Source organism: Rana temporaria, chromosome 11 (assembly GCF_905171775.1).
Source record: "Rana temporaria chromosome 11, aRanTem1.1, whole genome shotgun sequence".
NCBI classification, from domain to species: domain Eukaryota; kingdom Metazoa; phylum Chordata; class Amphibia; order Anura; family Ranidae; genus Rana; species Rana temporaria.
This window is the reverse complement of record NC_053499.1, coordinates 122,071,310-122,087,657: the sequence shown is the minus strand read 5'-3', so window position 1 is coordinate 122,087,657 and position 16,348 is coordinate 122,071,310. Positions and strand designations below refer to the sequence as shown.

General features: G+C 43.4%; 1 protein-coding gene across 2 annotated transcripts; it reads left to right on the top strand.

The window, feature by feature from the left end:
• Positions 1 to 1,532: 1,532 nt before the first annotated feature.
• Positions 1,533 to 15,991, top strand: LOC120917601 (glyoxal reductase-like). Of its 2 annotated transcripts, none has more exons than XM_040329016.1 (2): positions 1,533 to 1,641; positions 15,016 to 15,987. In XM_040329016.1, the coding sequence occupies exons 1-2, from the start codon at positions 1,557 to 1,559 to the stop codon at positions 15,873 to 15,875; spliced, it is 945 nt and encodes a 314-aa protein (XP_040184950.1). In that variant the 5' UTR covers positions 1,533 to 1,556; the 3' UTR covers positions 15,876 to 15,987. The 2 variants fall into 2 exon arrangements, with proteins under 2 accessions (XP_040184950.1, XP_040184948.1); XM_040329014.1 differs by lacking the exon at positions 1,533 to 1,641 and adding an exon at positions 3,371 to 3,452 and having other exon boundaries at positions 15,016 to 15,991.
• Positions 15,992 to 16,348: the final 357 nt, after the last annotated feature.

Here is a 16,348-nt window from a genome sequence, read left to right as displayed (position 1 = left end):
TTGTAAACCCACTATTCCAACTTGCACCTACAGGTAAGCCTAGATTAAAGCGGATGTGCCATTAAAAAAAAAAAAATTAAAAGCCAGCAGCTACAAATACTGCAGCTGCTGACTTTTAATATTAGGACACTTACCTGTCCTGGAGTCCAGCGCCGTCCGCAGCAGAGGACTAGTGATCGCTCGTCACTCTGCTGCTCCCCCGCCATCCTCGGTGAGGGAACCAGGAAGTGAAGTGCTCCGGCTTCACTGCCCTGTTCCCTACGGCGCATGCGTGAGTCACGCTGCGCCTGCTGATTGGCTCCCGCTGTGTACTGGGAGCCGAGTGTTCCCAGCACACAACGGGGGGGGCGGCGGGAGGTGACGTCATGCCCGCAGTCTGCCCGAGACTGTTGTGGCCGGAAGTGGGTGCAAGGTAGACAGGTATCTGCACCCCCCTCCCCCCTGAAAGGGGTCAAATGTGACAGCGGGGGGGGGGGGGGGGGTTCCAATTAGAGAGAGTTCCACTTTAGGGTGGAGAACCGCTTTAAGACTTACCTGTAGGTGCAATAAATCTCTCCTTAACCTACAGGGTTAAAGAGATATTTTTACAAAAACGGGCACCGCTGTCTACAGCGCAGGCGCACTGAGCGGTGCAGTTTTTGTGAATGGCATTAACCGGGTTAATGCCGTGTTTTCGCGCATGTGCGGGGATCTGCCGGTCCGTCATCAGTGACGTCATCGCCACTCCGGCCAATCACAGCGCCGGAGCGTCAAAAACAAGGAAGAAGCTCCAGGGGACATGGTGGCGGCGGCGGACGGGAAAGAGGCAGACATTGGGGGCTTCGTTCTCAGGTAAGACTGCATTCACACCTAGGCGTACAAAATTGCGGCGTTTTGTCCCGCGAATTGCGGCGACAAATTGCGGCGTTTTGTACCGCGATTTGCGGCGACAAAACGCCGCGATTGTGAATGCAGCCTCACCCCCTCTATGGAGATGGTTCACATCTCCTATGCCGAACGCCGAAAGCCGCCTGAAAAAAAGGTCCGGGACTTTTTTTCAGGCGGCAGGCGTACGGCGTGGAGATGTGAACCATCTCCATAGAGGGCAATGTGTTTTCATCCCTCCAGCGTTTTCGGGGCTGCAGCGGCGTCGCACTTCAGGCGTATATACGCCTAGGTGTGAACGGGGTGTCAGTGACACATAATGGGCTAGTGTGTGCTGTGCATACTAGCTCATTATGCCTTTTTTTTTTTTTTTATTGCGATGGGTTTACTTCCTCTTGAAGTGTGAATGGTCCATCAAAAGAAAAGGACATTTATCTATACCAAGCCCAACAAAGAAAGTGAATACAGTAAAATGACTTCTGTGACCGGACTAGTAGTGTGAACCTGCAGAGTCCTCTATCATTGTGCTGTCTTTCCTCTGAGGAGAGAGAGGACCGTCACATAGAAAACATCGGCTACTTATCTCCGGCGCTGCTTATACAACGACCTTCTTTCTTTCCTCTCTCGCTGTGAGTGAGCCGGAGAATATTCTGAGGTGAAGTCCCCAGCGGGATTTCTATTGGTCAACCATAATGAGGGCTGGCCTTGTCGGCTCCTCCCCTCCCCCCCAGACATGTGATCTCCTCATGTTCTGTGTAGAAATGGAGCGGCACGGAGGTAGGTGAGGGGGGCGGAGGGGAGCTGTACTCAGAGAGGTCCCAGTGTGTGTGGGAGCAACGAGACTCCCAATGGGGAACTCAGAAGGGGCCGGTATATCAGGTCACGTGACCCTTCTTCTACTTCCTGGTTATGCGATTAAACAGACACTTGTACTGCAGTGTGGCGGGGCAGACAGCGAGTAGTGAATGAGGAGCGTGGGGGAGAAGATGGGGTGTGTAGGTTTGCGTTTAGGTGTTCAGAACATTTCACATTGAAATACACCTCTATGGTCACTGAGCCATTCTCCTGTGTCATGACACTGCGCTATCAGAGATCATACAATGTACCCCTCACATCGTTCTTGGGGAGACTGTACATCTGCTCGTCTGTGGCCAGCCATAAACCAGTCTTTCCTATAACCGTTTTAGTGCCAGAGATAATTAAAATTAGTATTTTTAACCACTTGCTTACTGGGCAGTGGGCACATATACCCCCCTCCTGCCCAGGTGAAATTTCAGCTTCCGGCACTGCGTCGCTTTAACTGACAATTGCGCGGTCGTGCGACGTGGCTCCCAAACAAAATGTACGTCCTTTTTTCCCCACAAATAGAGCTTTCTTTCGGTGGTATTTGATCGCCTGTGCGGTTTTTATTTTTTGCGCTATTAAACAAAAAAGCGCGACAATTTTGAAAAAAAATATAATATTTTTTACTTGTTGCTCTAATAAATAGCCCAATTAAAAAAAAAAAATTCTCAGTTTAGGCCGATACGTATTCTACATATTTTTGGTAAAAAAAAAAAATTCGCAATAAGTGACTGGTTTGCGCAAAAGTTATAGCGCCTACAAAATAGGGGACAGAATTGTTTTTTTTATTTTTTTACTAGTAATGGTGGCGATCTGTGATTTTTATTGGGACGGCGACATTATGACGAACACATCGGACACATTTTTGGCGCCATTCACATTTATACTGCGATCAGTGCTATAAATATGCACTAATTACTGTATAAATGTGACTGGCATTGAAGTAGTTAACACTAGGGAGTGAGGAAGGGGTTAAATATGTTCCCTATATAGTGTTCTAACTGTAGGGGGGGGTGACCGATCTGTGTCCCTATGTACAAGAGACACAGATCGGTCTCCTCTCCAGAGATAGGACGCTGTCTCTGTGAGAGCCGGCAATGAGAAATTATCTCATATGTTTACATATGAGATCATCTCTCATTGGCCGCACAGATCGCCTAGCAAACGGCCACTCTGATTGGCCGTTCGCCGCGATCTGTGATTGGCTGTGTCCAAGGGACACGGCCAACACAGAGTTACCCCGCTGCGCGCTCGGGAGCGCCAAAAGGGGCGGACGTCAATTGACGTCCACTTGGATTTTCAGGTCCGCGCTGTAGCCGTCATTCCGCTATAGTGCGGGCCCCAGGTGGTTAAATGTTTTGTACATGTGCTAAAATGCCCATTTTATTACTTGAAGCGGAATTCCACCCAAAAATGGAACTTCCGCTTTTTGGAAACCCCCCTCCAGTGTCACATTTGGCACCTTTCACGGGGGAGGAGAGAGCAGATACCTGTGTAATACCAGTATCTGTCCCCACTTCCGTGCATGAATTGCCGCGGCGACCTACGCCACTTCTGGAGCCTTTTCCCCCCAACCCTCCCCTGTCTTCTGGGAGACACACAGGTCCCAGAAGACAGCAGGAACCAGTGGGATCGCAAAGCAAGACTCAGGCTTCACTTCGTGATTCCCTTACCGAAGATGGCAGCGGCAGCACCCGAGAGCAGATGGACTGATCGGCTTCGGGTCCCGACATCGCCCAGGACAGGTAAGTGTGCCTATATAAAAAAAAATAATTCAGACGGAACTCCGCTTTTAGGTGGTTGTACAACCAATTTTACCTACAAGTAAGCCTATATTAAAGCGGGATTCTGGGCATAGTTTTTTTTTCCAATCCACAATACATTACAATCAATATTCTTTTACAATTATCAAAAAAACACGATCGGTACATAAAACAGTGTAAACACTTACCTGATATTTGCTCAGCGATCTTGTGGCCGTTTCCATGTTAGCTGTGGGCATGAGAAGCCCAGTTCCTGGATTTCCCTAGGGAGGTGCATGCTGGGATTTTTAGGCACAGTAGTGCCCAGAGACACTGATAGGTAGATTCAGTAAGAGTTAGGCTGGCTTATCAGTAGATAAGCCAGCCTAACTCAGAATCTACGCCGGCGTTTGTTTAAGTGTATGCTCAAACAGAGATAGGCTTAAACATATCTAAGATACGACGGCTTGCGCCGTCCTATCTTAGATTGCAATTTTTCGGATGGCCACTAGATGGCGCTTCCATTGCGGTCGGTGTAGAATATGTAAATAAGTTTGTACGCCGATTCACGAACGTACGCCCGGCCGCCGCAGTCGATTTATGCCGTTTCCGTAAGGCCTTAGGTGGAATAACTTTAGGCCTCCTATTAGGTGGAATAACAATGTTAAAGTATGGCCGCCGTTCCCGCCGGGAGGCTTGAATTTTTAACGTTGTTTGCGTAAGTCATCCGCGAATCGGGATTTACGTCCACGTCTAAATCAAGGCCCGTGCGGCGTACGTAACCGCAATGCACACTGGGAAATGTAGTCGCCCGGCGCATGCGCAGTGACAAAAAAACTTAAAAAACGTGAGGTCAAGCCTCATTACCATTAAACAAGCCCCCCCAACCCATTTGAATTAGGCGCCCTTACGCCCGCCGCATTTACACTACGCCGCCCTAAGTAAGGAGGCAAGTACTTTGTGAATCATGTACTTGCCTGAATCCCTGAAAATCCCTCAATTTATACTTGAATATTAGGACGATGGTACACCCCCTATTCTGCTGTACTTTTTTTATTTTAAAAGGTTAAATCATACTCTCTTACTTAAGGCGGCGTAGTGTAAACACGCTAGGCTACGCCGACCTAGATTTGCGCGCCCCTACCTGAATCTACCTATAATTTCCCAGGAGGCAATGGGGTCTTAGGACAGGAAGTTGAACCACTGCGGACTAGGAACTAGGCAGATTCTGAAATCTGCTTAGTAACAGCCATATATAAGTGAGTAAAACTTTTTTTTTTTAAGATTATTTATTTTTTTACATTGAAGGAAAGCTGTTAATAAAAAGTTTGTTTTTAGGGTGGAACTCCGCTTTAAGTGGTTGTAAACCCTTACAAACCACTTTTACCTACAGGTAAGCCTAGATTAAGGCTTACCTGTAAGTGCAAGAAATACCCCCTAAGCCTACACGGTTTAGGAGATGATGGCAAAGAAGACGGACACCGATGTCTACAGCGCATGCACCGTAGACAGCGGCACAGACACACTGTGGAAACCTTTAGAAACGGCGAGCGCCGGAGCCGTGAAATCTGGAAGTCACTCTGGGAGAGATGGCGACGGAGGAGGAGAACGAGGACCGCAGCGGTGGCTTCGATCTCAGGTAAGTAATTCATAATGAGCTAGTATGCTGTGCATACTAGCTCATTATGCCTTTGTCTTGCAGGGTGTTTTTTTTTTTGCAGAGGGTTTACTTCCCCTTTAAGGCGTACCTGTAGGTGCTGGAAATATCTCCTAAACCTCCACAGTTTAGGAGATATCTACAATAAAGCCGTGTGCCGGCTTTATTGCATGCGCACTTTAGAAAGGGCAGATCATGGCATTTCTAAAGGGGTCATGCTATGACTCGCGACTCCGGACAGTCACAGAGCCAGAGTTCGTGGCCCCGGAAGGAAGAGGAGGTAGATGAACGCTCACTGCCATCGGGGACAGCGGTCACATCGCAGGCTTCGGTTTTAGGTAAGTGACACATAATGGGCTACTACGCAATGCATAGTAGCCCATTATGCTTTACCTTTGCAGGGAAATAAAGAGTAAGAAAAACCCATCAGGGTTTACTTCCTCTTTAACCACTTCCATACTGGGCCTACTCTGGCACTCCTCTCCTACATGCATTCTTTTTGGCAAATATCGCCTAAACCGCGTAGGTTTAGGAGATATTGCAAACAACTACAGGTAAGCCTAAATCTAGGCTTACCTGTGGGTAAAACATGTCAGAGAGTGTTTACAACCACTTTAACATTCAGTTTTAAAATTAATTTAATTTCTGAACGAAAACCACATGCACTGTCTGACAATTCCTTTGACCAACAAGTTTTCTATTATTTAAAAATTTTCCCATCACTGTGGTTGAAAACGAACATCGATTTGACCGCACTAATGACTAGAAAATCGAAGGATTGAAGGAAAACATTGTTTTTGTATGGCATGCATATAGTTGATTATTTATGTTTACCACTGCATAGAGATATTTAAGAATAAATTGCCTTTTATTTTAAACTTTACATATTAACTAAATTTTATATACCACACTTTTTTTAAGGTTATTAATCAAAACATTAATCAGCTAACTAATCGAGTGAAAATAATTGTTAGTTGCAGCCCTAAAACAATGCAATCTATTTTTAGATCCTCAATGTAAACAATGCAATCTATTTTTAGATCCTCAATGCAATCTATTTTTAGATCCTCAATGCAATCTATTTTTAGATCCTCAATGTAATCTATTTTTAGATCCTCAATGTAATCTATATTTAGATCCATAATGTAAACAATGCAATCTATTTTTAGACCCTCAATCTATTTTTAGATGTTCAATGTAAACAATGCAATCTATTTTTAGATCCTCAATGTAAACAATGCAATCTGTTTTTCCCAAGGCGTCTTTCAGGACAGCACCTTGAGAGATAGTGACTCCACCCACAACCACAGGAAACACCTTCTTCCTCCAGATCTTTAAAGGGAGGTACCTCCCTAGCATACCTCAGTTGTCTCAGAGAAACCTCCGGCCCCCGCTGGAACACATACGTTAGTCACAGCATAGAATATTAAAACACTAGGGCGGGTCGTTGCTGTCCTGAAAGACTTCTGGAAAACAAGTTACCGGTAAGTCTAACTTGAATTTTCCCAAGACGTCTTTCAGGACAGCACCTTGAGAGGATAACAGAGACTTACCACCTTAGGGCGGGACAACAGCCTGTTGGGACCTTTCTGCCGAATGCCTGGTCACCGGCAGATGTGAGATCCAATCTGTAATGCCGCACAAACGTATGGTAGCTTGACCACGTTGCTGCTTTGCAAATCTGCTCAGGGGTGGTACCAGCTCGCTCTGCCCATGTGGTCGCAAGTGCTCTAGTTGAAGGAGCACAGATTCCTACTGGTGGCACGATGTCTGCATGAGAGTAGGCCTCCCGAATAGATAACTTTAACCATCTGGCCAAGGTAACTTTTGAAGCTTGGCAACCTTTCTTGTTGCCTCCAAAAAGAACAAATGATGAATCTGTGCGTCTGAAGTTCTTTGTTATTTCCAAGTAGCATAACAAAGCCCTTCTTACATCTAACATATGAAAAAAAAAAAAAAAAGTTTCTTTCTCCCCTGGGGGATTCGCACAGAAGGTAGGAAGCACAATATCCTGGGAGCGATTCCCTTTTGACGCTACCTTAGGCAAAAATGTTGGATCTGTTCTCAGGTACCTCCCTAGCATACCTCAGTTTTTGTGTTTCCTCCGGGTTTAGGGAACATCTTCGGTGGGGGGGAGTCCGTACCTCTCAGGTGTTCCTGAAAGAAGGGCTTCCCTCTTACTTTTTCCTCCAAGACTGCTGATCCTCCGATCGGAGCAGTCACGTCCGGGCTCTTCTTTCTCCTTCAGTGCTCGGGGAGAGCCCAAAAACGTGGGGATCTAGCACCGTTCAAACGCGCGCATCGCCAACATTTTGGCGTGGCCGGAACAGATCCCTGGGTTAGCGCAGCGTCGTTTCTGGTGCGACGCAGGGGGAAGAGGCAGGACCGAGGCTGGGACCTAATTCCGTTTCCGGTCCGGTGCAGTGGCACTAAGGGAGTCTGGAAACGGCATGGAAGCCACTGTTTGAGTGCTGTACACTGCTAATGGAGGACGCAGAGATTACGGCGGTGGGTACAGGCACCAGCAAGGTTCAGGTAGGAGGCAACGGTTAAAGTCTGCCTTTTCTTTTACCTGCATTTTTCCGGTCTCTTTTTTTTTTTTTTTTACTATCCCCCCTAGTGGCAAGTTGCCTGTCTGGGCACTGGAAGTGCTTTCCTTTCCTAGTGCACCTGTGAGGGGGGTTAACCTATGGAGACCAGGTCTCGCTAAGAATTCCCCTGCTTTCTACCCCTTTTTTTCTTCTCTCCAGGTCAAGAGCTCTGACCCAAAAAAGAAATGTCCTTTGTGTAGTACAAAGATGGGAGAGAATTGGAAGAAAGCATTATGCAGCACCTACATATCTTCTTTAGTTCAGGAGGAATCCGCCTCTGTATGTGAAGAGTTGATGGCCTCTGTAAAGAAGGAACTATTTGCCACTATTCAAACTTTTTAGTTACCCTGGCTGACTCTCAGGCCTCCACGTCACAGTCCTCCCAGGGGTCGGTGACCATACCAGCGGTAGAACCTTTAGCTGAAGAATCTGTCACCAGGGAAGGACAGTCCCAGATGCCTCTTAGTGAGGATTCAGAGGACTCAGGAGAGGAGTCAGCAGCTTCTCCTTGCAGGTCTAAATTATCCCTAGAGGACGTAGATAGCTTACTTAGGGCCATTCATGTCACGTTAGGCCTAAGTGAGGAGAAAAAGGAGTTGAGTTTACATGACCGCATGTATGCGGGTCTAAGTGAGCCCAAGGGTCGGACATTTCCGGTCCATCCGGTCATTTCTGACGCTATAACCAGAGAATGGCAGGATCCAGAGAAGAAAAAACTTTTTTCTCAAAGGGAGAAGGTGCGGGTCATCAATGGCGACCAAGCCATGTTGGCATCTGCCTCTCAGGCAGGATCTGTTAATACAGGGTCCTGTGACTCATCCAGATGTGTCTAGTCTCTCCCTTGCAGCCTGGTATCTAAAAGCTGAAAGGCAACTTTTAAAGAAAAAGGGTTTTTCAGACCAATTAGTTTCTACACTACTAGAAAGTAGGAAGAAAGTAACGTGGGCTATATACACAAAAGTATGGAAGGCGTATACTTCTTGGTGTAACTTGTCTGGTCAAGACCAAAACGATCTTAAGTCCATTTTAGAGTTTTTGCAAGACGGAGCAGATAAGGGTCGGGACTTTAAATGAGATGCGTTTTAAATGCAAACAGTAATCATTATCCATTATCAGGGATGGAGGCATGTGTTTTTCATATGCCTCATTCAAAGTCCCAATCCATGTTCCATTCATATCATCAGGGATGGAGATGCGTTTTTTGATACGTTTATATATATATATACCTTTATGCGTTTTTTCCAGTGCTCTCTACTACTATGCCAATCCTAGATGGAGGCGGTGACACACACCCCTAGTCACCTGCCCTCCATTTACTCATTAGTACTTGTATGCCTCCATTGAGGAAACTATAAAAGTTTAGTTAGGACTACAGGAATGCAGAGAGCCTTGGCGAGGCCTGTAGCTTAACCATATATTTGCAAATGTGTGCAACCAATCCTCTGATTTTAACATACAAAGTTAGACAGTTGAATTTGGCCTGCTGTTTGGTTGGTAAGTTTTAGCCTGGTTATTACGCATACAACCTTATTTATTTATACTTACTGTTTGCATTTAAACACATCTCATTTAAAGTCCCAAACCCTTATTTTTTTCCATTATCAGGGATGGAGGCATGTGTTTTTCATATGCCTCATTCAAAGTCCCAATCCATGTTCCATTCAGAGCAGATAAGGGTCTGGCAATCAGTACTTTAAAAGTACAAGTATCTGCCTTGTCAGTGTTTCTGGAAAGATCCGTGGCCTCAGAACCGCTAGTGGCTAGGTTCTTCAAAGCCCTTACTAAGTCTAGACCGGTTCAGATTAAAGGTTTCCCGAAATGGAATCTCTCGGTAGTTCTACAATCCCTGGCAGGAAGGCCATTTGAACCTTTAAAAGATGCATCTCTTAGAGATCTTACTTTAAAAACTTTGTTCCTGGTCGCTATCACGTCAACGTGCAGGATCAGTGAATTACATGCCCTGTCAATAAGGGAACCTTATTTATCTTTATTTTCAGATAGAATTGTTCTGAGAACAGATCCAACATTTTTGCCTAAGGTAGCGTCAACAGGGAATCGCTCCCAGGATATTGTGCTGAAAAAAAAAAAAAAAGTTTCTTTCTCCCCTGAGGGATTCGCACAGAAGGTAGTTCTGTGCGAATCCCTCAGGGGAGAAAGAAACTTTTTTTTTTTTTTTCATATGTTAGATGTAAGAAGGGCTTTGTTATGCTACTTGGAAATAACAAAGAACTTCAGACGCACAGATTCATTATTTGTTCTTTTTGGAGGCAACAAGAAAGGTTGCCAAGCTTCAAAAGTTACCTTGGCCAGATGGTTAAAGTTATCTATTCAGGAGGCCTACTCTCATGCAGACATCGTCCCACTAGTAGGAATCTGTGCTCCTTCAACTAGAGCACTTGCGACCACATGGGCAGAGCGAGCTGGTGCCACCCCTGAGCAGATTTGCAAAGCAGCAACGTGGTCAAGCTACCATACGTTTGTGCGGCATTACAGATTGGACCTCACATCTGCCGGTGACCAGGCATTCGGCAGAAAGGTCCTACAGGCTGTTGTTCCGTCCTAAGGTGGTAAGTCTCTGTTATCCTCTCAAGGTGCTGTCCTGAAAGACGTCTTGGGAAAATTCCAGTTAGACTTACCGGTAACTTGTTTTCCCGAAGTCTTTCAGGACAGCAACGACCCGTCCTAGTGTTTTAATATGCTATGCTATGACTAACGTATGTGTTTATGTGTTCCAGCCGGGGGCCAGAGGTTTCTCTGAGACAACTGAGGTATGCTAGGGAGGTACCTCCCTTTAAAGATCTGGAGGAAGAAGGTGTTTCCTGTGGTTGTGGGTGGAGTCACTATCTCTCAAGGTGCTGTCCTGAAAGACTTCTGGAAAACAAGTTACCGGTAAGTCTAACTTTAATTTTTAGACCCTCAATCTATTTTTAGATCCTCAGTGTAAACAATGCAATCAATTTTTAGATCATCAATCTATTTTTAGATCTGCAATGTAAACAATGCAATCTATATTTAGATCCCCAATGTAAACAATGCAATCTATTTTTAGATCCTCCATGTAAACCAGGGTTCGACAAAATCCGGGCGCCCGGTCGCAATTGCGACAAAAATACACTTTTTTTTAATTAAAAAATAAGACAACAGTAAAGTTAGCCCAATTTTTTTTTTTTATATTGTGAAAGATAATGTTACGGCGAGTGAATTGATACCCAACATGTCACGCTGCGAAAAATTGCGTCCGCTCGTGGAATGGCGACAAACTTTTACCCTTTAAAATCTCCAAAGGCGACGTTTAAAAAATTCTACAGGTTGCATGTTTTGAGTTACAGAGGAGGTCTAGAGCTAGAATTATTGCTCTCGCTCTACCAATCGTGGCGATAACTCACATGTGTGGTTTGAATACCATTTACATATGCGGGCGCTACTCACGTATGCGTTCGCATCTGCGCACAAGCTCGGTGGGACGGGTCGCGTTTCTGGCTCCTAGATTCCAAGCAAATTTGTCAAACCCTGATGTAAGCAATGCAATCTATTTATTTTTAGATCCACAATGTTAACAATGTAGGGCCGAAACAACAAATCGATTATGAAATTAATCGATTACTATTTTCATAATCGATTAATCGGCCTGCCGATTAGTTGGCCTGCATACAGAATGCATTATTTGTTTACATATTGGGTATTACAGTGCAGCACACATACAGCTCAGTACACCATCCCTACATCAGTAAGTGCCTGAGAACTTGTGAATGTGTGAGGAGCAATGTCTCATGGGACATGTAGTCCTGGGCAGGAAGTGAGTGGTTCTAAAGGCAGAAGTTTTCTTTACCTTGCTGTAGGGGCACTCTAATATACTTCCCAACTTGCTATTTGGGCACTCTGAAAGCAGGAGGAGCCAGAAGTGTCAGTGGGGGACCCCAGAAGAGGAGGATTAGGGCTGCTCTGTGCAAAACATTATACAGAGCAGGTAAGTATAACATGTTGGTTGGTTGTTTTTAACAAAAAAAAAAAAAAAACAAGACTTTAAATACTGCAGGGAAGATCAGCATCTGTACCCAGAGAATGTGTAGGCTGATAGACTGGAGGTAATAAAAGGGATTACATTTAAAGTAAACTTTTACCAGTATTGTATTGTGCATTATATTCAAATTATTACATCCATGAAAATTATTTTAAAAGTCTCAGCCTTTAGTACTACTTTAATGTAAAATATTTATATCTCCCTTCCAATCTTCATATAGCTTCATGTCTGACTTCCAGTTAAAATACCCTACTTCCGTGTGTGTGTGTGTGTGTGTGTGTGTGTGTGTGTATATATATATATATATATATATATATATATTTTTTTTTTTATTACTTTTACTGTGCCACAGTAAAAAAAATGAGACGCCCTTTTATAGTAGCTGAATGAAATAAATTTTCGCTTGCTTTTAACATTCTGTTTTAAAAAGAATGTAATTTCTGAATGAAAACCACATACACTGTCTGAAAATTCCTTTGACCAAGAAGTTTTCTATTCTTTGAAAATTTTCCCTCACTAATGATTAGAAAGTCAAAGGATTGAAGGAAGGCATTGTTTTTGTATGGCCTGCATATAGTTGGTTATTTATATTTACCACTGTGTAGAGATATTTAAGAATAAATTGCCTTTTATTTTAAACTTTACATTTTAACTAAATTATACACCCCACTTTTTTTAAAGGTTATTAATCAAAACAATAATCGGCATCTAATCAATTATGAAAATAATCGTTAGTTGAAGCCCTAGACTTAAAGAGGAAGTAAAATGATGGGTTTACTTCCTCTTTGTTTCCCTGCAAAGGTAAAGCATAATAGGCTACTATGCATCCACTATTCAGGTGATTCTCAAAGGGTCAAAAGAATAAGAATAAGGATATGGGAAAAATCATGTTGAAGTATCAGCAGAAGGTGTCGTTACAGAGGAGTCAATGTATTTTTTTTTACAAAAGTATTGCTGGATTGACCAGACTTCTCCAGAAGTCGAGCAAGGGTGCCGTCAGGGACTTCCATTTGAGCAAGATGGCTTTGTGGGCATAAAATACCAGTAAACCTATCGGTGTTTTCATTGCTCTAGACATGGCCAATAAGTGAACTAGATTCAGTACACAGACATTTACCGTCAGTGGTACAAATATCAATGTACACTTTTGGGGTTTATTATCAGTTTAAACTAGACACAGCCAGGCAACTATCATTTCTGGAAGTAGGCCAGTAATACAAGATTACATGTTTCTCTGACAACTGCACTTTCATTACCATTTCTCTTGGCACGTGTTCATCATACATAAATAACTAAAACACTTTGGTTCATGTACTGTATATCTGTACAATGTACATGTTAAAACTAAAAGCCTTCGGGAGTTACGCAATGTCACTTGGTTCACAAGTAGGCCACACATTACCTTTACAAAGAGTCATCAGATCAAATTATGAGATAAGAATGTGATCTGTTCATACAGCCCAACATTACCTAGTAACATTCATTCTGCTATAGGGTTGTGTTAGAAAGGAACTGAACTTTGGGCAGATTAACCACGAATATATAATAGTACTGTAATCATAGTGTAATGCCGCGTACACACAACCATTTTTAATGATCTAGAAAAAACAAAGTTTTTTTTTCAACGTGATTCTTGTCAAGCTTGCCTTGCCTACAGACGATCGTGAAAAAAAATGCTCAAGCAAAGCGCGGCGACGTACAACTCGTACAACGGCACTATAAAGGGGAAGTTCCATGCGGATGGCGCCACCCTGGGGGCTGCTTTTGCTGATTTTGTGTTAGTAAAAGTCACAATCGCAATGCTTAGCTGTGACCAGCTAGCTGCAGCAGCCACTGTAATTACAGGCTGTCAGTGGCTGCAGCTATTCATGGCTGTTTGCACAGCCTTCGATTATTTGCAGTGAAGATGGCTGGATGTACTTTGCGAACAGCCACACCCATTCACAGCTGTCAAACCCAGCAACGGGAATCTGTAGATTCCTGCCACTGGAATCTGCACAGTGGCAAAATGTCTGTGTAAATGCACCCCTAATGTATTTAAGGAATCATACATGATCCTCACGAACTCTGATTTTATGTTGTTGTATTTAAACTTTTTATACGTGTGTTCCCTTTTCTAATGGAGTAGTAGTTTATAACTAAAACCTATTCCGTGTGGAAACTTGCATTCCTGTATTGAATAAGGAAAGAAAAAAATTGCGCTAATCAAATACAAATTAAGTGAATAAGTGGGAAGGCTGCAATAGCGTGAACTAACACAAAACAATAAAAAAAGAAAAAATTGCGCCAACCAGTAATATAATAGTATAAACAGTGAAGTCCTTTGTGTTTTCTACAAGTAAAAAATAGAAAAATCGTGCACCATATAGGTGCATTAAACATGAAAAAAACTTTAAAAAATTTCAGTATCAAAGTCCATAGACGATGAATCCAACCCGGACAGCACCCAGTGTGAAGATGATTGACAGTTGTGACCCGCCACCATATGGACTGAGGCTTACCAATAGGTAATTAAATAACAGCGTTATTAAAATTACTGCAGGATACTCCAAAGTGCGGGATAACAGCGGGATAACAGCCAGGAATACACCAGGTCACGGCCCCTTTAAGAGATCCACGACGGGATGCAGCAGGATGTTCGGTCGTGTGTACAAGGCCTCCTCTGCTGCCGATTCCAAAGATGTCTCCTCACTACTTCCTCGGGAGGAAGTAGTGAGGAGACATCTTTGGAATCGGCAGCAGAGGAGGCCTTGTACACACGACCGAACATCCTGCTGCATCCCGTCGTGGATCTCTTAAAGGGGCCGTGACCTGGTGTATTCCTGGCTGTTATCCCGCTGTTATCCCGCACTTTGGAGTATCCTGCAGTAATTTTAATAACGCTGTTATTTAATTACCTATTGGTAAGCCTCAGTCCATATGGTGGCGGGTCACAACTGTCAATCATCTTCACACTGGGTGCTGTCCGGGTTGGATTCATCGTCTATGGACTTTGATACTGAAATTTTTTAAAGTTTTTTTCATGTTTAATGCACTTATATGGTGCACGATTTTTCTATTTTTTACTTGTAGAAAACACAAAGGACTTCACTGTTTATACTATTATATTACTGGTTGGGTTGGCGCAATTTTTTCTTCCTGTATTGAATAATTTAAAGTAAATTGAACTGTGATTGACTGAGGGACATGATGGTTTTATTCATAGATATGCATGGAAATCGACAGGGTACCAAAAGCTCTAATGAAATTGTGATAGATGCAAGTTTTGTTAATTAATTTGTTTTTTTTCCTTCGTAGACCTACAGCAGACTTTGACACTAAATAATGGGGTCACTATGCCTCTCCTTGGTCTGGGCACATTCCGTCTACGTGGGCTTGAAAATGTTATTCAAGCTGTAGATGCCGCATTGAAATTTGGCTATCGATCATTTGACACAGCTTCTGTCTACCGCAACGAAGGTGATCTTGGCCAAGCTTTGCGTCAGCTTCTCCCAAAATATAACTTGAGTCGTACTGATGTCTTCATTACAACTAAATTGGCTCCTGTAGATATGGGTGAGGGAGCACGTGAAGCATGCCTGAAGAGCCTGGCTGAACTAGGATGTGAATACTTGGATCTTTTCCTGATTCATTGGCCAGGTAAGCAGGGGTGGCGAAGTGATGATATCCGGAATCAAGAAGCCAGAAAAGAGAGCTGGAAAGCTTTGGAGGACTTGTATCAGGCTGGCACTATTAGGGCTCTGGGAGTATCTAACTATACAACATCTCACCTCACAGATCTGCTTGGATCATGTTGCATACCACCGGCAGTGTTGCAGGTGGAATTTCATCCACGACTACCACAACTTGACCTTTTGAACTTTTGTAAAAAACATGGGATTCACTTGCAAGCCTACTCCTCTTTAGGATGTGGTGACCTACTGAAAAAGGACGAAGTGACTAAGGTGGCAAAAATCCATGGATGCTCACCTTCCCAGATATTGCTTCTGTGGGCTCTCAGACAAGGTGTTGGGGTTATACCCAAGGCCTCAGTCCCTGAAAGAATACAGGAAAATATTGGGGTCTGGGGCTTTGATATGAGTGATGAAGAAGCTGAGACACTTAGAGGGGATGGCACAGAGAAGAGGTACTGCTGGGATCCTACTGGAGTTATATAGAACTCTGTATAGAACTTTGTTTTATGAACATGTAGTAGTTAACTTTACATCCTTACTCTTTTGCCAATTATTATTAAAAACATTTCTCATTTATTAAAAGCAAATAATTCAGCTTCTTGCTTGTTTTAAAATCTATATATGACATTGGCATTTGTTTAATACGCAAAATGAAAATATAATTTTATGACTTAACTGCAAAAAGGTGACTTTGCATACAATAGGTAACGACCGCTTATTGCTCTTTGGAGCAACTAAATTGGCATCTAAATGTAAAAGAAAGCCAACATTAAAACATATTGGGAGCAACTTAATAAAGTGCTTGCAACACTTTTCTGGCAGTATGGTCCTTCAAAAAGTCTTCCGCCTAATTTGTGAAAGCTTTGTACGACAGATTCAGGTTTTGGCTATTTGTGCTGTTGTGGAAATTTAAAGATGTATTGTCATAATGGCACCCAGTTTTAGTACTTCCGCAG

Coding starts and splice junctions, on each gene's coding strand:
- LOC120917601 (XM_040329016.1), top strand. CDS start 1,557: ATGAGGGCTGGCCTTGTCGGCTCCTCCCCTCCCCCCCAGACATGTGAT. Junction 1,642..15,015: donor AGAAATGGAGCGGCACGGAG/GTAGGTGAGGGG, acceptor TTTCCTTCGTAG/ACCTACAGCAGACTTTGACA.